Genomic DNA, 19,969 nt, shown 5'->3' with positions numbered 1-19,969 from the left:
AAAATTCGGATTTTACCATCACACCTCACACCAACTTTACAGCATCATGCAGCCATGACGAAGATGTTTCAGATGTGTGGCTCCAACAGCCTCTGAGGTTGGTGTGGAGCGCTTTATGAGAGTAAATCCAAACTCTCAACCAAGCTCACTTAAAGCAAGGTGCCAATCTATTGGTTGATAAGATCTTCTGCTGCTTATAGCAGAGACTTGGAAATTGGGATAAAACCCCACCTGCACTTGGGTTAGGGGGTTTATAGGTTTGGGGGATGGGGGATGGGCTACCCCATTGTTTAATCCCTTAGAGTTAAAAACCCAAGCCCACTAAAATTGCACCCTTTTTTCTGGCCCGAATGCCCAATCCAACCCCGGCCTGGAATATATTATCAGGCTCGGAGTACGTTCACCCAAATTGTCGGCGGCTAAAATAGGGGTAAAAAGCAAATTATTTTTTATTAAAAAGGGGTAAAAGGCATTGAAGCATATGAATTGATAAAAGAACACGTGGCAATTTAAAGGTCCTTGTCTATTGGTCCTGTCACAGATTCTTCCACGTGGCATAACACAATGCGCATCGTTCAGGGATGTTACCAGTTGACAATATATGGAAAAATCTATGACACCGGAGAAACATGGTACCGAAAGAGTTTTTTTTCGCATAGAAGACAACAGAGATCGTTTGATTGATTAGGACCTGGCCCCACGGAACCCTTCCAGCGACCAATACAGAAGATCGTTCAGCCTGAAAAGACAAAAATATCCTTTAATCCTTAGTACCAAAATCATCAACTTCAGGGGCATTTGAGTCTCATTAATGCAGAGCATTCCTCGGAACCTCCTCGGTCTTCACCCCACCCTAACACCCTTCAGACACCAGAAAACAGAAGCCTCACCGCCGGCCAGGGTCTTTTGCCCATTGCCCTCTCGTACTCCGAGTTGTACCGCAGAGGACCAACGCCGCAAACAAGTCTCTCTCGCTCCCTCTTTCCCGCTTCTCTCTCTGTGCTATGTTTTCTGTTTATTTTTTTAGCTCTCTTTTCTCGGTCTCTTCTTCTGCTGGAAATATTTTCTGTATAGGAGATTAGGAGTCGCCGACGAATTTATTTGAAAATCATTAATATATATATCCAAGAATATGAAAGTGGGACTCCTCACTCCTCTCGTCTCCTCCTCCTCCATGAGACCCGACTCTCGTTTTCGTTTTTCTTTTGGTTTCTATTTTCTCGTTTCTTCCCAATGATGACTTATTAGGTTTTAGTCTGGTTTGATTTGAGATGTGGTGAAGTTTCTTATCTTATTTGACCATTTGTAGCCTTGGTAGATTAACCTGTCCAGGTGTTTCGGGGTTTCCGAAAGTCAACCGCAGCTGAGCTAAATGTCGAGGCCCCCGCCCCAGGTCACGATAACCCTGGGGCGTACTGGTCAGGTATCTAAGTGTACTTTCTCTTCATCTTTTTTACGGAAACTAGGGTTTCACAAGCTGAGCTCCTTCTATTCCTTTCGTTGTTATTTTTATAATGCTGTATATATTACTGTTCTTAATGGGTTTTTCGATTTTTTTGTTGATGATCAAACCCTAACTGCGTTAGTCCGCTCATTCGCTGTTTGTTGGCCTTTGAGTTGAGTTAATCGTTTAACTTTACTTTTCTCTTGAAATTCGAGGAGGTTAGGAATTTTTTGACTGAAGGTGTCTACTATAAATGGAAAGAAAACCTTTTTTTTTTTCTTTTCTTTTCTTTTTAATCTATATGCTTTAGGAAATGAGTTAAGTACTAAGTTATTTATTTTCGAGAGGATTTGAGTGCTTGGGCATTTTTGCAGGTCGTTAAGAAACCAGGACCCGTAACTGATAATGTCCGTTCTGATTATGTTCCATCTTCTGGGAGTAAGCGATCCGTAAGAGAGAGACTAGGAAGTAATTTTGACAATCCCATGCTGTATGGCAACCAACCTAAAAATAAAAGGTGCGTTTGCCACTCAAGAAATGTTATGAGATTTTGTTTTTTTCATCCGAAGCTTTGTGGTCAACAAGAAAAGGAAAAAGAACTTGAAGTGGGTTTTTGATATTACCTAACACCATCTTCAACATTGGATCAAATCAAATCTTTGAAAACAAAGTCCTCATGTATCCCTGGACTTGGGTTTGTTTTTGTAACATATGTAGTATATGTAGATGGTTCTGGTCAAGGAACGAGTTCTGAGCATTTATGTTTATTTTCCCTGTACAGTATTACTGTGGCTATTCGATCTCAAAATTGATGGTTTATTGTGTTTTGCAGACAAAGGAATGATAGTAATAGGTGGAGTCCAACTAGAAACGATTTAGCTGGTAACAAACAAGTCTATCCATTTCATGAGGATTGCAATATCACTGCACTCCTGTTGTTTCAAAATTGTTTGTCTCTATTACTAACTCTGGTTCCACTGATGGTTGAAAGGTGCCCAGGTGGGTAAAGATGATCTTCGGTTCAAGCTCATGCAGAAACACATGTCTAGGCGAACTAGAAGTGATGATGGTGACCAAAATAACATGGACCTTCGTGAAAAGTTGTCAAGGACAGCACATTGTGCAGTGGCAATTGATACTCACCACTGCATGCCTGCACCAAAGGCCACTAACCTTTTGAGGCAGATCCCCCCTACAAGGAGTGCGGATGATTTGCTCCACATGGACTCATTGAGGAAATCATACTCTGCCTGGAGTATGGATGGATTGCGACATAGATCTCCAGATAGAATTTTAGGTAACTCTAGGGGCTTCTCCCCTCCAATGAGTATGGCTGAGCTGCGGCAAACTTCATCAATTAGGCAAATTGATGCTTCAAGACCCTCCGCTTATATGAGCAAAGAAGTTCTTGACAATTCAAGGCCTACAGGTCGTATGCCACTTATGACAAAACCTGGTGTACCTCTTGAAGCTGCAAAACCAGTTGCCTGGCTACCTCCAGCAAATGGCATCATGCAAAAGAGTTCATGCATGGTAAGGCATGCTAACATTCCAACATTTTCTTTTATTTCCTTCTTTCCTTTTAAATACTTGGTGAGGGTGCATTTGGTATGATAAATTTTTATATATCAAAAAGTTGGGTTTGGTTCTATTCTTAGTTTTTAAATTTCTATAGAATTGTATTTGTTTTTATGACCTCTTGAAGTTGCAATCTGTGCCATTCACCAAATAAATGTTCTAGATGAAGTAGTGCACATTATAACTTATCCCAAAAAGAAAAACAGAATCCAATTTTGAGACTCAAACCATGATTAGACACTACTAATATGAGCACACAGTTTTCTGGAAGAAAAGGTGTGATTTGAATAGTTCTAGATTTTATGTGGCAGAGAAGGAGGCAACCACAGGTTTGGTGTTGAATTGATAATGGTAACATTGCAAACGCCAATTGTACTTTAATGCAATTGCACTTGTATGATGGTTATTCATTTCAACATTGATATTTAAGGAAAAGGTCATTGGTTGTTGTTCTCTTGAACTTGAAGGACAATTTTTTGTCATAAAAAGTATTTTTTTTAGATCTCTATTTCTTTTGCCATCAAAAGTATTATCTTAACTTTAACTGTTAGTGTGTTGCCCATGGATGAGGCTAAAAATGGAAGTATCCTTACTAGATCTGCATCTTGAGTTTTGCAATTTCTACTTTCTGTGTGAGTGTTCCAACACCAAACCAATAAGATGCTTCAATTTGGGAGAACCGGAACCCAAGAGAATCTGATCCTCCAGTTGCTCGTGTGCTTCAGTGGCGGAGATAGTAAACATAGGTAGGGGGGCCAAAATCTAAGTGCATTTTTGTTTGATTATTTTCGGGCTATGTGGTAGGGGTTTTTGTGATATAGAATTTGGGTTTTGGTAATGGTAATTGGGATGGAATTTTTAGGATGTCATGTTTGTTTGAAGGGTTGATCACATTATGCCTAAGGAGTTTAGGTGTAAGTGTGGGTATGTTGTTTGGTGGGTGATGTCTTATCACCCTGATCTTTAATATTTTCTTTAATAAAGTTTATTTTTATTTATCTTCAAAAAAATCTAAGTGGGATTTCAATGGGTATTATGGGGATTTTAAAAGTATAGGGGATCATGGCTTCCCTCTGCCACCCCCTGGCTCCGCCCCTGGTGTGTGCTTATACCTATCACTACTTGCCTAAGACCAGTTGCCTTCTGTTCTCTGAGTCTGTTGCAGCTAGATAGGCTTACATCTCATTATGCTTTGCTTGGTGGTTTTTTAGATGTTCTAATATTTAATAATACTGAAGGAGTTTTGCTTGTTGGAATTTCCTGGTTCATTAACAAAAGTATACAATTTTTTACTTTTACCTTTTTTAGGAATTTTTACTTTTCCTCAAGGGCTGCCTTTTGGTGTTACGTAATTTATATTTTCATGTGTTGAGGTTTGGTCCCTTAATGCATATTCTCATATGTTTTATGTAGGGTGAGGAACCACCTAGTGTTGCTAGCCTGTTGCATTCACTGGGTCTGGGAAAATATGCTGTTCTCTTTCAGGCCGAGGAAGTAAGTAACCTGTTCCCCCTAAATACTTGTAAATTGACATTTTTTATAGGCTTATTTATGCTGTTTTAGTTTGGTAAATTCTGCTTCTAGTGAAATCCTAAGATAGCTCTCCTTGATGAATGGTAAAGTGAAGAAGTCCATTGCACTAGTTTTACTCAATCAATTATAATTATTTGTATTTCTGGAAGTCTCAGCCCATTCGAGGCAGTTGGAAAAAACTAGGAATGTTAACTCTAAAACATGATATCCATAAATTTCCATTGGATTTGTTCATTAATGAAGGTAGCAAGTTCTCTCAATTGTGGGTAAAATCATTTTGTTCACCCATCAAAGTTTTCCAGCTCTTAGGTATCTTGGGTTGAGAAGCCTGTTTAATTTGCAGTCACATTGTTTTCCAGCTGAACTAGATTATTGCTTGAAGAAGATTAGCTACTTCAAGATTTTTTTTCTTTTAGGTTTACACCACTCTTGGGCAACGTTGCTTGGACACGGACACAGGAAATGGAATTTGAAGCATCTCTGGGAGTCTGACTTGACAAGAAAGAAAATATGAGCCTGTGATCAGTCTATGGAAAGAATAGCATTACTTTGTCCTTTTTTTTTCGCTTAATAATGGTTTCTAGAAAGAATAACATCACTTGTACATATTAGCTATTTATGTAAAATAAAAAGTAGATGAAGAAAAATGTTATGTTGAAATGTCCATCAAGAATTGACAGAATGTCAAAACCCCATGTGTCTGATAATGGACAGATCATCTTAGGAGAGCCCATGCAATGATGCAACACTGCTATTTGGGAAAAAAAGTTCTAGAAATAGTAGCCAAATGGTGACTTACAAGATTAATAGAGTGAAATAAATGATTGAATTTGATCATAAAATCACTAGAGGGTGATAAAGGTTTTTCAATAGAATTGTTATCGACGGTAAGGGTGTGGAAATAATGCATCTATAGTATGTAATTGGGTAGTTGACCAAGTGTAGCTTAGGCTGCCAGGCATGTATAATCTGAGGGGACAAGAACCTTCTGAATTTACTGGAGCAATGCATCCAAGATTTCCAGAGTTTTGAAGCAAGTTGAGATGGATGAGTGGCAAAACTAGAAAGGATAGAATTACAAATCTCATGGTGAGGATTGTAATCATCTATTTTTATCTTGTAGTGTCACTGCAGAGCTCTGGGCTTGGCTTCTGTCTTTGTTTGGGTCTAGTTGGGATATGCCAGCAGAAGTAAGCACAATCTTTAACCCTTCTTTCTTCTCTTGGCCCCATAAAAGAGGAAGGAAAATGTGGAGATGCTCACGAGCAGCATTGTTATGGACAGTATGGGAAGAAAGGAATGCCAGAATCTTCCAAGAAAAAGGAAAAAGCAGTCAAACCTTAAAGGACTGCATTTTGTCCAGGTCTTTACATTGGTTAAAGGCTCTAGAATTATTTAACCATTTTACTTTTGCTGATTGTTGGAAGGTGTACTGAGGAATGAGGCTGGAGAGGTTGTCTTAATCTACTCTGGCCCTTTAGGAGTTGGGAACTCTATCCGGGCAGAACTGCTAGCTGCAATACAAGGAATGCTTCTTGCAAAAGAAGTGGGCGTGGAGCAGCTTCTGATTGAAGGAGACTCTAAGACAGTGGTGGACTGGTTAAATAATCCGGAGGATGTAACTTGGGGCTACAAAAATGAGTTAAAGAAATTCAAATGACTGACAAGAAATATGTCTATAACAGTACAATGGGTTGGGAGATCAGCTAATGCTTTTGCTGATGTCTTGGCAAAACAAGGGATAAATAGGGAAACATTGTTCTGGGCACAATTGTAACTATTGTTTTAATTTCAACATTCATGTTTTCTCTGTTGTAGTTAATGTATTTGCTGTTTGGAGAGGCTGCTCCTTGCGCCTCTAAGGGGATCTTCTTGTATGTATTCATTATTTTAATGGAATTGATGTTATTTATCAAAAAAGAAAGGATAGAATTACAAACAAGCATAACTGTGGGGAAACAGCTATTGGGATCCAACCTTCCTGAGATGATGTCACCATTTATGGTGGTAAAGGGTGACAAACCCTATTTCCCTTTTCATTTATGAGTATGACGATTTTTACGTAAATTGTTGTCATTCTTACTAGATGTTGGTATCAGATTTTTTCACCTGAAGTCTTAAACAAATTAGTGAAACATTGAACTCTATTATCTTTTTCATTCTATGAACTTAGAAACCAATGCAAAAATAGAATTTACTTAGGCAAGGTTATTTCTTCTTGCTAATATCAGATGTGCTTTCAATCTCATATTCAGGTGGACATGACTGCACTGAAGCAGATGGGGGACAATGACCTCAAGGAGATGGGGATACCAATGGTATGTATTTTCAATTCATTATATTTTTTGGGTGAATCTATGATGCTGGAAAGGTATGATACTGGAAGAGCTTTGACCAATCAAAACCCCTGTCAATTTTGATGAATATCACCTGATTGGTTACTACTTTTATATACCAGTTGATTGGTTATAAATTTTTCTGGTATCATGCTTTTCCATTGTCATAGTGGAACCCATATTTTTATATCATTTATACCAAATTTCTTGCCTTATTGAAATACTAATACAATCCAATTTTGCGTTGCTTTCTCTTGGGGATGGAAACTGGGTATGATACCTACCCCTCATTTGTATAATGCCACTTTGCTTCATATTTAGAGTACTGTTTCATCATTCATCTTCAGAAAAACTGTTCTCATCCCTGTCAGGTTCACTACATAAAATGTTGAAAACAACAGATGGGAGTCCATCTCCCATGTTTCTTAAAATTAGTATAGACCAGAGCCAAAATCCTCATCTACTTGGTCCATGATGCGAGCACAATGCCTCGACCCCAGCTATGAGCCATGCTCTTGGAGCAGCAGTCAAAACATTCAACCCTAATCTGCATGCAACAGTCACCTGCCTCTGACAGTGTTGAGGTGTATGCAACAAAATTCTATGCAAAACTACAAACCTTACTTTTAGCAGGAAATTATGTGTGATGTTAAACGTTAAGATCTGAGTTTATTCTTTGATTATATATAATTAATTGTTGGGTGGGAAGATTCTTAACATAGTTTGACATTTTAACCAATTTAAGAACATCGGTTAACATTTTAGTGACAGCCTGAAAGGTATTTGAAGAGATTCTTTATCTATGTTTCTACTTGCCTTGGGTAGATTGGTTGCTGTAATCCATTTACGCTGCATTTGACATTCCTTATTTTAAGGACTTATCTCCTTTTTTGCAATTAAAAAATCAGTATTCATAGGGACATTTTAACTATAGAAAGGAGATAAGTCCTTAAAATAAGGAATGCCAAGTGCAGCCTTAGTGCTGTAAATGAGCCCACTAGCTTGGTTCGTGTGGGAGCCTGGCCCTTGTTTAGCTAAACAAGTCTTGGGTGGGCCTGAGCTCATTTAATATCGCCATGTTTAGATACTATATAAGATATATGATCTATAATTAATATGTTGCAAATGATTAAATGCAAGTATTAGTTATAGGTCTCTCAGAATGGACTTAAGTTTGGGCTCCAATGATCATAATATCAAAATTTTGTTGAAAGTAAGCCAAGCCTGAGCATGAGCTCAAGTGTTAATTCAGGAGCCCCGAGCCCATGCCTAGCTGGGCAAGTTCAGCTTGTTTACACTCCTAAATGTCTGAATGTACTTAAATGAGGTCGAGTGTTGCACTGTTATTATGTCAGCAGTTAAAAGTACACCTGGCCATCATGAAATACCTCTTTGCATCATTGTTATATTTGATCATTTTTCATTGAAGTTTGATAAGCTTTTCTCATGGAGGACGTATGGGGGTTTGCAGGGTCCGAGGAAGAAGATTCTCCTTGCTGTCTTGCCTCGTCTCAAACGACAACAACCATGATTACAAGCTTGGATGATAGTAGATAAGTGGTATTTTTTGGCTGCATGGTAGGAACCTCATTTTTAGAAATCCTGTACATGTCTACTTGATCCCATAACCATATATTTCTTTTTAAATTGGGGTGGAAGCTAGCCCATGAGCAGTTCAAATATAAAATCATAAAAGAATTCCTTTCTATTTCAGCCTTATTAAAGAATGACTTGGACTCTCTCTCTCTCTCTCAAACCATAAAACAACTCTATTTCAGCTGCAAATGGTATCTGAATTCTGAATTCGTTCTGTATATAATTGGATCAAATATGGATCCGCTCCTATCCGATCGGACTTTATTCAATTTGAAAATATATACTCGTATTATATATGTGAAATTTAATTTAGGTTGTTAGTAAAGTTGGTCTGGTTCTTGTATTTAACATGGGTTCAAGGTTCATACAAATAATTTTCAATTCATTTTGTTCATGAAATATAATATTAGTTCATTTTATTAATAATAAATAATGTTTTGATCATTTTTAATTTTATTTTTTTATATTAATTTATTTAATATTTGATTATGATCCTAATTCAATTTGAAGCTGCTAGATATCCAATAGATAGACATCATCTGATTCAAATTCGATCAAAAACAAATCAAATTTGGACCTATCACCACTATTCGATTGGATTTTGATTCGTTTGCAGCCCCATAAGTTCCAAAAGGCAAATATTGCAACAGATTATTTGGGGTAATGTGCTGAAGATCAATATTATTAAAGTACGAAGTCGTCAAGTGTTGTGGAGAGAAGTGGTGCGGTTGCAACTGTGGAAGCAGTTGAGTTTTTTGACGGTGATTTTTCTAATGAATTGTGCTTGAGAGTCAAATTGTAAAGATCAATATTGAGTTTTTTTGCGGTTGCAATTGTGCTTAAGAGTCAAATTGAGTTTTTTTGCGGTTGCAATTGTGCTTAAGAGTCAAATTGAGTTTTTTTTCGGTTGCAATTGTGCTTAAGATCAATATTAATAAATTGAAATTTCAAAATTTTCATAGAAGTTATCAAACTGAAATTTATATTGGTATAAGGTCCATAAAAACTAAAATCCTTCGATTCACTTCTTTAAACTACTTTAAAAAAATTCCTTGTCTAATTGTCCGAATTTAAACTGACAAACGAAGACTATTCTACATTGATAACAAAACAAGTTTTGAACTAAGTTTTAGGCTTTTACCCCGAAGGGAGAACTTCCAGAAATTCTCAATGGCAGGGAGAGACCCAGACCAAAGAGGGGGTTTGGAAATAGTTTTCAACCGGCAATTGACGCGCCTCGGTTATAACCTCACTAGCTGCGTCATTGCCCCAAGCGCAAAGATGTCTCTCCCCATTGAACCATGCTGTATTTATAACTAATCTCGTCTCCTCAAACATCCACCCCTAGACGATGTGGGATGTGGAGCAACATGCCATTCACCATCACATAACCATTAAAAAAAAGCTAAGAGCCAAACACAAATGAATGATCCATCAATAATAATTATCAATTTGTTCATTCAACAGGCTTTAACTGATGAGGAGGAGCGAACTGGGTTGTCCGAATATCCCTTGGAATTACTGTTCCTACCGCAACCATGATTTTTTCTTTCAGACAAAGCGACTAAGAACTTGTTGAAGGGATTGGGAGGAGAGCCTCCGCTGTGAGCGGCTGCCAGGAAGGAGGCGGCCTGTTTGCAGGCGTGGTCAGCAGGGAATCTGTGCTTCAGGCAAACCTTCTGGTTGCAGATTTTACAGGTGTTGGTATTGGAAAAGGTCAGAATCTGCTTGCAACGCTTGACTGGGCACTTGGGCTTACGGTTCTTTGATGGATCACAGTCTCCAGACCTCTCGTGCCTTTCTAAAATGGCCTTCTCGTCTTCCTTACTGTTTCCCGTCGTTTCTATGGATGACGAACAGATGTTGCAGATTATAACCTTTCTGCTGTTGAGGTCAGATTTTGGGCAATCGTGGGATTTATAGTTTCTGTGCTCCAAACAGAAAACCTGTGACATGACAAATTCGGAGAAGTAAGAAACAATTCGAAATATATCTAGCAATCTTCTATATATTGTTAAAAACATCATCAGAAGGTGGGGGTAAACGAAATACCAGTCGGCATCCATCGCACTTAAACGGAAGGAAATCAAGCTGATGGCAATCTGGGTGTTGGCAATGTCTTCCCAAATCCGGAAATGCTTCTGTTCCTCCTGCCATGAAGCTCTCGCTGTCGCAATTGGTGTATGAAGAAACGCTGAGAAATTTGCAGAGGTTGTTTTAGAAGGAAGAAGATGGTATATTAATAAGCTAATAACCTTGTCGGTCGTGCGGAGCTCGGATTTATATAGATTTTGCTCTTGGCTTGGGTCGCAAGATATATAACGTGTCTTCTTATTTGTCTTTGGTCTGATAACTCTCTTTCTTGGAAAATTCAACGTCTCTCCCAAACTACCTAACGCATGGGCGAAGCAGGAAGCACCTTCCTAACTGTTCTGGGAAGTTCTAGAACGATTATTTGCATCTAGTTTTTCTACTTGTTTGGGGAAAATTATCAAAAAGAAAAAAGTGATTTTATTTCAATTTCCTATATTACTGAAGATAGTGCACAGGATTTTTCATACCAATTTTTCTTATTTATGAGGTTATTATGCCCGTTGTCCTAAATATAATTTCTTCCTGCTTTTAGGAATGAATGTTGTCCAAAACCCCCAATTGATAAATGATTAATTAAAGAGAATAAATAGAAAAATAGAAAACAAAAGAAGATTTTATTTTAGCTTTATAAGTAAAAAAATAAAAAATGAAAGAAAAATAAGGAGAATACCTAATTTTTTATGAATTTCTCCTAAACAATAATAAAAAGCAATTTGGGGAGTGGTTGGGTGAAATCCCAAAAGCAGCTTGGGTTTCAAATGGACCTAGCCCTCTTTAAGCATTTCTTCATCTCTATACAAGAGGCTTGAAGCATCTCAAATGCATTATATAGATCAAAGTCTGGAGGAAGGCATCCAAGCTCCTTTAAGTTTGACAAGAAGGCACCAGGGCTGCAAGCCTGCAACTCGGCTGGGCCCAACCCGAGTCTGGCACTATCCCACACAAGTTTTTGGACAGATTGGGTCAGAATTTTCGGGCTGTGGATTGGGTTTCAGGCAAGAAATTTAGGCCTAAGATAAATTTGGGTTGGTCTTGGATTGAGGCCTTGGTTGGCCCAAGCTCAACAAGACAGTTCAGCCCAACTCAACCCTGAGGCTGTTCAAAGAAATATATACATATATGCACTTCTACATATAAAAAATGTCTTCTTTTTTAATTATATATCTATACATACATGTAAAAAATATGTAGATGTATATTTGTAAATAAAATTTATACATATTTATGATAAATTATACTTCAAAATTAGACTATAAATCCCAATAAAAGATAATTGCTTAAAAATATATTCATAAATTCTTTCAAACCTGACCAACTCACCGAAAAGCTCAAGTGAGCCCAGCCTAACCAGCCTGACCCAACCCAATACCGACTCTAATTGTGTTAGATTAAGTTTGGGTTGATAAACTCAAGCTTGACCTCAAATTGGGCTAAGCTCAACCCAAAAGTATGTATCTTTAGAGTTGGCCTGGGTTGACCCTCAACACCTGAATGCATGCACTAGGAAAAGTGGGAAGAAAATGCAACATCTTTTTCCCAAGGACACAATTTGGTTAATCATTTTTGGATCAAATTGGTGGGATTCATAATTTGAAGAGCAATTGGAAAGAGTTACAAATATTCGCGTTATTTTGAAGAAAAACTCGAAACAGTTATTAACAAAAATTTTGTAAGAGAATCGATTATCACTAATAAATAAGTGTATAAGGGCAAATTATAGAGGACAATGAATAATTATATAATTTTGTGTCATAAACCATGAAAACACGAAATAAAGAGTTCTGCAAATAGAAGACAAGATCTGGTGTTTTAATTTTGTCCCCGCTGCCAAATTCATTGTTCTTAGTTCATCCAAATAGTCTTGTCAAACAAATTAGTGCCATTTGGGATGGCTAAGGATCAGCAGCGAGGCCAGGACTATATGGACAGCTTATAAGCTATGTTTGGTGAAAAAAATCCAAAGAGCTCAAATTGGCTGTCAATCAGTCATTTGAACGAGTTGTCTGTTTCAATTTCTTTGAATAGATTATTCAGAATGTTTCAAATGAATTAATATTATTGAGATCTATAATCTTTTTAAACAAAATAAATAAATAAAGATTTGAGTAAAAGTAATAAAAAATGATTTAAGTATTTATAATTTAAAGATAAATATATATATGAGTATATGGATTAATAGCGAAAAATGATTCATGTAAGTGACCCCATATAATTGGAACAAGAATTAATGAAGATGATGATGTATATTTTTCACTTAAAATAAGCCAATTAAATAAACAAAATAATGAAAACTGTCTCTATCACTTTCTATATATGGCGAACGCATCAAGATTCAAGACCACCACAAATTAAACAAAAGACTTTTCTTCTCAATTAGCGAAAGTCAGTAGAAGCGACAAAACAAATACATACAAAGAGATATCTGTCTGTGCTTTTCCATAAGCTAAATCTGAAAAGACTTATAGCTGCCCTTCCCGACCATCTCTCTTCCATTCACTGAGTTGCAATCGAATGGCAACAAATATACTTTTCTTCTGTTTTTCATTTGTAACCCATCACGTCCAGTGACCCAATTCTAGCTACAATTAATTACGTCGCATTTTGCCATAGCTTAGTGAGTGGCAGAATCTTTCAAGGACAAAGCGTTGAGCCTGGTCACTGATGTTTGCATCACACACAGGACATGTGCAAAAATTGCAGTCTGACCCTACCAAAAGGGTTGATGGAGCTGGTGAGTCTTCTTTGCTTTGGAGTTAAAGCTTGCTGCTTGTGAGCTTTGCGTGCATATATTGCTCAGGTGGTCGGTCGTCAGGTCAGTTTATCAGCCAATGATGTCTGTTTCCGATTCAAAATCCATCATCTTTACATAATCCTTGCTTTATTCAACTTCCATTCAAAACCACATACTTAGCTTTATAATGCAAGTAAAGTGGCTTTTTACGCTCAAACACAACACAAGAGAACCATACACACGATCAAACCACAAATGCCCGTCGTGTATTAACTGGAATCTCTAATATAAAAATGAACTGAAATCATCGTTTGTTACTGCTAAAAACAAGCTGAAACTAATGATAGTCACATGTTACAAATTCTAGCACTGCTTTTTCTTTTCTTTTTTGTCAAAAAGTGTAGTGGAAAAATCCAAATTTACCAGAAAGCCTGCAGACACCTTTAAGACAATTTAATTTTTTTATTTATACAGTTGTACTAGTGGAGACTGTGTTTGCATATGCACAGGTACTATATGTTATATGCTGTGAGGTCGGTCTGAGTAGCAAATCCGGTAGGGCTGTGTCGGGTTGGGTCAGTTTAAGACATTTTCTTCAATTGCCCGACCAATCATGAAGCAAAACCGACCCAAACATGAAGGGTCGGTTTGGATCGGTTTATCAGTTTAAAACTAATATATATATATATATATATATTTATTATTTAAAACTAAAATATCTATATAAATATCTATGTATATTTAAGTTTATTTCTTTTTAGTTTTTATGCAAAACTGAAATATTTATATTTAACAGTTTTAAATATAAAATATATATTTAAATTAAAACTGAAATTTATATTTAAGTAGATTAGCTTTTTATACAAAACTGAAATTTTTTGTACAAATATATGTTTAAATTTATACAAAACTGAATTAAGTATTGTACCATTGTATTATATTTATATTGGTTTTACATTTTTAGGCTCAGTTTGGAAGGAGTATAAATACAAATTATGTACAGTACAAATAGATATAAAATAATACAAAATACAAGGTTTTGCACTCTATATATTTGTATTTGTACTCCTTCCAAATGGAGCCTTAATTTTTATCATAAATAACCAGATTTTTTTTCAAAGCTCAAATAAAATATATCAACATTTAACATGCGTTAAAATTTAAAAAATATTAAAGAAAAAAATAAAATACTAACCTATGAATGTGATGCTTGAGTCTTGAGAAGTTGAGAGAATGAGAATTGAAAAGAGGGGAGGAAAATGACAACACTTGTAGTTGTAATGGTGGATGAAAGAAGCCTTGAGAGTTGCAAACTTGTAGCTGTAGGTGAACCAGGTAGTAGAAGGATGAAAATGAAGATTGGAAGAACCAAAGAGAAATCAAGATTCAAATCTTTGAAACTCCAAGACTCCTATTCAGTGTAAAGCATGGAACCTCTCTTTGACTCGTCCCAAAAATGCAAGACCCCAAGTCTCCAATGTATCCACTTTCCAAAATTTTATTGAAAAAAACAGTTTTCTAAGTATAACAAGTCTAAAATTGTAGAGATTATGCTCGCAATGCTTACTAAATCAGGTTGGATGGGCATGACTTGGTGATTGGTTTGACATCAAATATAAACACCCGTAAGATGTAGACTCATAAAAAAAAACACAAAAGTAAAGATATAAAAAAAAATCATAAGAGAATATATTTATGGAGTGAGAGAAAGTAATAAGACTCTAAAAGGAGAGATAACCATAAGAGAGAATTTTAAGGAAAAATTGTCATGGAGCAGAATAGACTGAAAAAAGTAAGGAGAGAGAGACGGAGAGAGAGGGGGCGGGAGGTGGACTGTAGTGGTTAGTCATGTCACATGTCACATGTAATAGAAAAGTGATTGAAAGGAAAAACAAGAACCTGAAAAAACATAGAGAGCTTATACACTCCCTATGGTTATAGTATAGGTAATTAGATATTGACCATAGAGAAGCACGGTTTATAAAAATGCCCTCTGTGTCCCCATCAATTCCCCGTGGCCATGCAACAGTATCGATAGTGTTCGGTAATGGCTATTGGCTAACCTAGGGTTGAATGCTAATAAATTGTAATTTGAAAATTGAGTTTTTAACAATCAGCACCCAATTTAAGGTTTTTAAAATCGAATAGGACAATAAATCGGTCATGGGTTGAATGCTTTAACCGTTCAAACTGAATGGATGGTCATTCTAATAAAAAAATTAAAAACAGTCAAAACTGTTAGATCGCTTAGATCAACAATTTTTGCTGAAATAATGATTCTGGGATAAAATGGAATCAGTCAAATGATCGGTTCCTGATTTTTCTGGTCCAATTTTGAAAATCATGTTTTTACCCAAGGTTAAAAGTATTGATGTATAGAGATAGGCATGAATGTAGTAGAAAATTCAGATACATATCAATACATCCGGGAAACTCAAGTAAATCCAATATAACACTGAAGGTAAGTTTTAAATAACTATAAATAAGATAAATATTTTTTTTACCAAAAAATAAGGTAAATATGTACAAGAAATACATTTATATGAAATGTAAAATATCAAAACACACTTGAAAAATGTTATATATAAAAACTAAAATACATTAAGATGAACGTGCATCTTAATATATAAGAAACTAATATTTTGATTCTTAATATTTATAAATATACAAATTTTAATATTCCAATATGTTTTAAAAATTCTTAACATTCATGTACTAAGAAAAAAATGTAAAGTTTATACTTAGAACCCATGTATTCGTGACAATGAGTAATTAATTGAATATTTAAACGTGGTGAATTTATTGGTTTTTAACCTGTAGACTCAATTTGAATCTTCTTACTTGTAGTTTTTATACCATAAAATTTATGAGACTGATAGTAAGAACAAAGGTGTCGGATTTGCTTCTCACAGAGTGTGCAGGGGATGGTGGGAATCCTCCCCGATGGGACAGGCTTTTTTGCTTGAAGGATGGATTTTGGTTTTGGTGTAGGGATAGATTTTGGGATTCTATAACCCGTAAAGATACGGGTAGAGTACAGTATTAGGCTAAATCATACCCTCTCATCCACATATTGCATGAAAAGCATATAAATTTTATGTATTAAGTCTTGAATTTAATAATATTTTGAATTTCGGGTAAAAATAATAATAATTTATGTAATTTTTACATACTTTAATCAAATAATTAAGACTTATTATTTATTTGTATTATTTTACTTATTTATTGTTTATATATAACAAAAAATAATAGAAAATTAAATACAAGTTATAAATCCAATCCATCCCTACCTTTTTATTTCTAATTGAACATTGGTCCTCGTTCCTAATAGCCATATTATTTAAGACACTTGCGTAAGGTGTTAGTCCCAAAGAAAATTTTTGATGGGATGGGTGGGGGATATGTAAGGATGGCAGCACCAAGCCATCAAGCTATCAAGGAAAAGCTTTTTCCCATGTGCATATCACATGCCATCGAATGGTACACAAGATGTGTACTGCTATGGGTCATTGCTGCCTTGCTGGATAATTAATATAAAATCGAGACTCCGCAAATCAAATTTCTAATTTAAATTAATGATTCTTAGGGCTTCAAAATGTATTATAAAAATGCACTCGAAAGTGTAAATAATAAATCATAACCTTAAAAATAAACACAAAAAAATAATTGCAATTAATAATTCATGAATTGGATCATATCAGTATCAGACTGAAAGCCATATGGTCAGGCCGTCAGGGTGGGTTTTGAGAAATACATTTCGTGAAGCCAAATTGGATCAGGTTTACTTGTCAAAAAAATATTGGATCAGACTCGGGTGGAGGCTAGCCTCTACAAAATCCGGCCCATTGACATCCCTAAGCCCAAATTTCAAACTTGAGGGCATCTTTATTGGATGTAAGAGACTGCGGCTAAAATCATTATCACCCACTCATCATAAACAACAAACCAGATCCCCACCATCATAAACCACATGTTCGTTATCCTTGTATCTGGTGTTGGGGGCTTTGGTTATTCTATATTATATTTCACACTGATAATAAGAGGTGTGTTTGGATCTAACCTTACCCAGAGCTGCACAACGCAAGAAAAAAAAAAAATTCCTATTCATCGTTGGGACCCACCCCACACAACCTAAAATAAAAGTAGTAGTATCATATCTTGTGGAGTAGTACTGGGCTATGACGTAAGGGAAAAACTAACCATTATATGCATTGAAGCACAGGCTGTCAAATGAAACTAAAACTGAACTTCAATCAAAACAAACACATCATGCACAAACTTTGATTTTATATATAAAGCCGGCATCTATTAAAGCATAAGCTTTGGCTCTACCTTCATTATTTTATCCAATTAATTTATAATGGAATGGAATGGAGCTAAGACTCCAAGACCAATATTTGAAGTTTTAAAAAGCAAATAACTAAAGCTATTTTACATGAGATGAGAGAGCATAGAGCTCTTGATAATTTTTACGCTCAAAGTAAAAGTAAAAGTAAAAGAGGGGTCGCTTTCGTAGAGCTGGAGCTTCTCAAAAATGTCTTTGAACAAAATGTTGGATGAGCTATTTGAGTCAATTAGGACGTGTTTGACTTCAAAGTCGTTGAACCTCAGCTTTATCATTAGGGCGTCATCATGGGGAAACTGGATCCCGCGCGCATTAATCCTCCATGAAGTAGATCGGCTCTTCAATTCTAGGTTGCTTTGGTGGGTTCTGCTCCTCGCTTTCTAATTCGTGAACTAAAGTTCGACCTGTTGCCGAAGTGCAGCCCGCGATGATGGATCTGCCAGTAATCATATTGATTAGTCCACGGATTGGTCTCTCCTCAGGTAGTTGCCATGGCGGCTGCTCGTTCTGTCTATTACTGGACTCAGGAGCATTTCTTCTCTGGTCCCCCTACCGGTCTACTTGGTTTCTTTCTTCTCTTTGTATAAAATTTTTCAGAAACCTGCAACGGATGAGCTCTTCGATCTAGTCACAGAGGTTTCTACAGTTCTCTGTACTGTATCCGTGGTCTTTATGAAAGTGACAGTAAATGTTCCTGTTCCTGGTGGCGGGATCTCCCCTCAACCTAGGAGGCCACTTGACGAAGGAGGAGTCTTTGATAGCCATTAGGATTTCTCCTCACATAGCGTTGAGGGGTGTGTAGTTCGTCCTTTCTACAGGTGGGGTTCTGGAGCGCTGACCTGACTTGTGAAATCGTGAAGGAGATCGACTCCCAAAATTGTTTCCTCCCTTGGTTGGGGACTTACTCTTTCTTCTCCTATTCCCGTCATTACCTGTGTTGTCACCTTCTCTTTTTCTCTTTTCTGCTGGATTATCGGTCATCTGATTCATCTCTTCCTCGGTTCCGATGAACTGGTCAACGAGCTTAAGGAATTCTGTGATCTTTCGGCTTGTTGGCTACCACATGCCATTTGAATTCCCTGTGAGTTATGCCCTTCTCTGCTGCCGTGAATCTCACCGCTGGGTCTAGATCGGGGATCTGTAGGCATGTGTCATTGAAGCGCTTGATGTAGCTTCTGATGGATTCCCCTTCTCTCTAAACCACATTAAGGAGACTCTCTTGGGACCTCGGACACTTTTTGCTGGTGATGAAGTGCAAGGTGAACAACTCCACGAATTGCACCCAACTCTTGATTGATCCTGGCGCGAGGTTCCGATACCATGTGCGAGCTACTCCTTTGAATGTGGTGGAGAAAGCTACACACATGCAGGACTCGTCAGCCCCAGCTAGATGCATCTGGGACTGGAAGGAGTCCACGTGATCGTTAGGATCAATAGATCCGTCGTACTTGTCGAGGGGAGGCATCTTGAAGTCCTTAGGCATCGGGGTTGCCAAGAGCTCGGGAGACAGAGGGGACGACCCAGAGAGTAGAGGGGCGGTCTTTGTGGCTACCGAGCTCGCCTCTTCTTTACCTTTAACCTATTCTTGCTAGTTTGGCTTCGCGAGCTGGCTGTTCTGAGCTGAAGTTCGGCGTGCCTTGCGACGCCTTCGTTGTTGCTTTTTCATCGGCTCGACATTGGTGCTGCTAACCTCTGTATGGTCTGGTACTGCTCTGTTGCGAGGTAGCTCTTGATTCCTTGGGTTTTGATGCTAACTATCGTGGATAGAAGGGCCTTGCTTTGAGTTCGCGGCCAGCACCCCAAACCGGTTACCTGCGAGCGATCCACCTTCCTGATGAGAACGTCGAGGAAGAGTTATTCTATTGGGTTGTGTCTCCGGACCTGTTTCCGATATTGCCTTGTGATGCGGGCGGAGTGATCTAACCGTCTCTCCTGCCGCAAGGTGAGACTTGGCTCCCAAGAGGAAGTGGGACATGGGAAGTCTCCTCGCCTCAGTGGGGAGATCGAGTGTTCTGGACACGAGGTCTGCTAGGTGCCGGGGTGGAACCGGCTACTGGCTTTGCTATTTGTGGCAGTGGAGGGAACTGTTGCTGGTAGTACTGATAAAGCACATGTTTTGGTATTGTTGGAACTGTTGGACCTGCTGCATTTGGACTTGAATGGCCCACACACAGTGTACTAGGTCATCGAACTGGGACTACCCGACTCCGGGGGGAACCACAAACGGTTCAGTGAAGGTTGTGCCAACGACTGGAGGGAGCAGGGCATTTACCTGTATAGCGCTTTGTGGCACGGTCGGTGTTGGGATCCTA

The 19,969-nt window shown here is 37.5% G+C and overlaps 2 protein-coding genes and 1 pseudogene across 7 annotated transcripts; 1 reads left to right on the top strand and 2 right to left on the bottom strand.

The window, feature by feature from the left end:
- The first annotated feature begins 632 nt into the window (after positions 1 to 632).
- Positions 633 to 8,618, top strand: LOC104607963 (uncharacterized). Of its 6 annotated transcripts, none has more exons than XR_016085515.1 (9): positions 670 to 964; positions 1,319 to 1,423; positions 1,819 to 1,961; positions 2,277 to 2,326; positions 2,436 to 2,977; positions 4,436 to 4,516; positions 6,811 to 6,873; positions 7,213 to 7,475; positions 8,363 to 8,618. XR_016085515.1 is itself a non-coding variant. In XM_010273761.3 (8 exons), the coding sequence occupies exons 2-8, from the start codon at positions 1,373 to 1,375 to the stop codon at positions 8,420 to 8,422; spliced, it is 990 nt and encodes a 329-aa protein (XP_010272063.1). In that variant the 5' UTR covers positions 679 to 964; positions 1,310 to 1,372; the 3' UTR covers positions 8,423 to 8,618. The 6 variants fall into 6 exon arrangements, 2 of the variants coding, with proteins under 2 accessions (XP_010272062.1, XP_010272063.1); XR_016085514.1 differs by having other exon boundaries at positions 671 to 964; positions 1,310 to 1,423; XR_016085516.1 differs by having other exon boundaries at positions 633 to 1,423; positions 7,293 to 7,475.
- A 966-nt stretch (positions 8,619 to 9,584) lies between these two features.
- Positions 9,585 to 10,895, bottom strand: PMZ (zinc finger (AN1-like) family protein). Its single transcript, XM_010273759.3, has 2 exons — positions 10,540 to 10,895; positions 9,585 to 10,433 (listed from the first exon to the last, which is right to left on the bottom strand). The coding sequence occupies exons 1-2, from the start codon at positions 10,642 to 10,644 to the stop codon at positions 9,948 to 9,950; spliced, it is 591 nt and encodes a 196-aa protein (XP_010272061.1). The 5' UTR covers positions 10,645 to 10,895; the 3' UTR covers positions 9,585 to 9,947.
- Positions 9,628 to 9,770, bottom strand: LOC148792029 (U4 spliceosomal RNA; annotated as a pseudogene).
- Positions 10,896 to 19,969: the final 9,074 nt, after the last annotated feature.

This window comes from Nelumbo nucifera, chromosome 4, assembly GCF_055504915.1.
Source record: "Nelumbo nucifera cultivar China Antique chromosome 4, China Antique-T2T, whole genome shotgun sequence".
Taxonomy (NCBI): Eukaryota; Viridiplantae; Streptophyta; class Magnoliopsida; order Proteales; family Nelumbonaceae; genus Nelumbo; species Nelumbo nucifera.
Note: the sequence above shows the minus strand (reverse complement) of the source record. Positions and strands in the feature narration are given on the sequence as shown.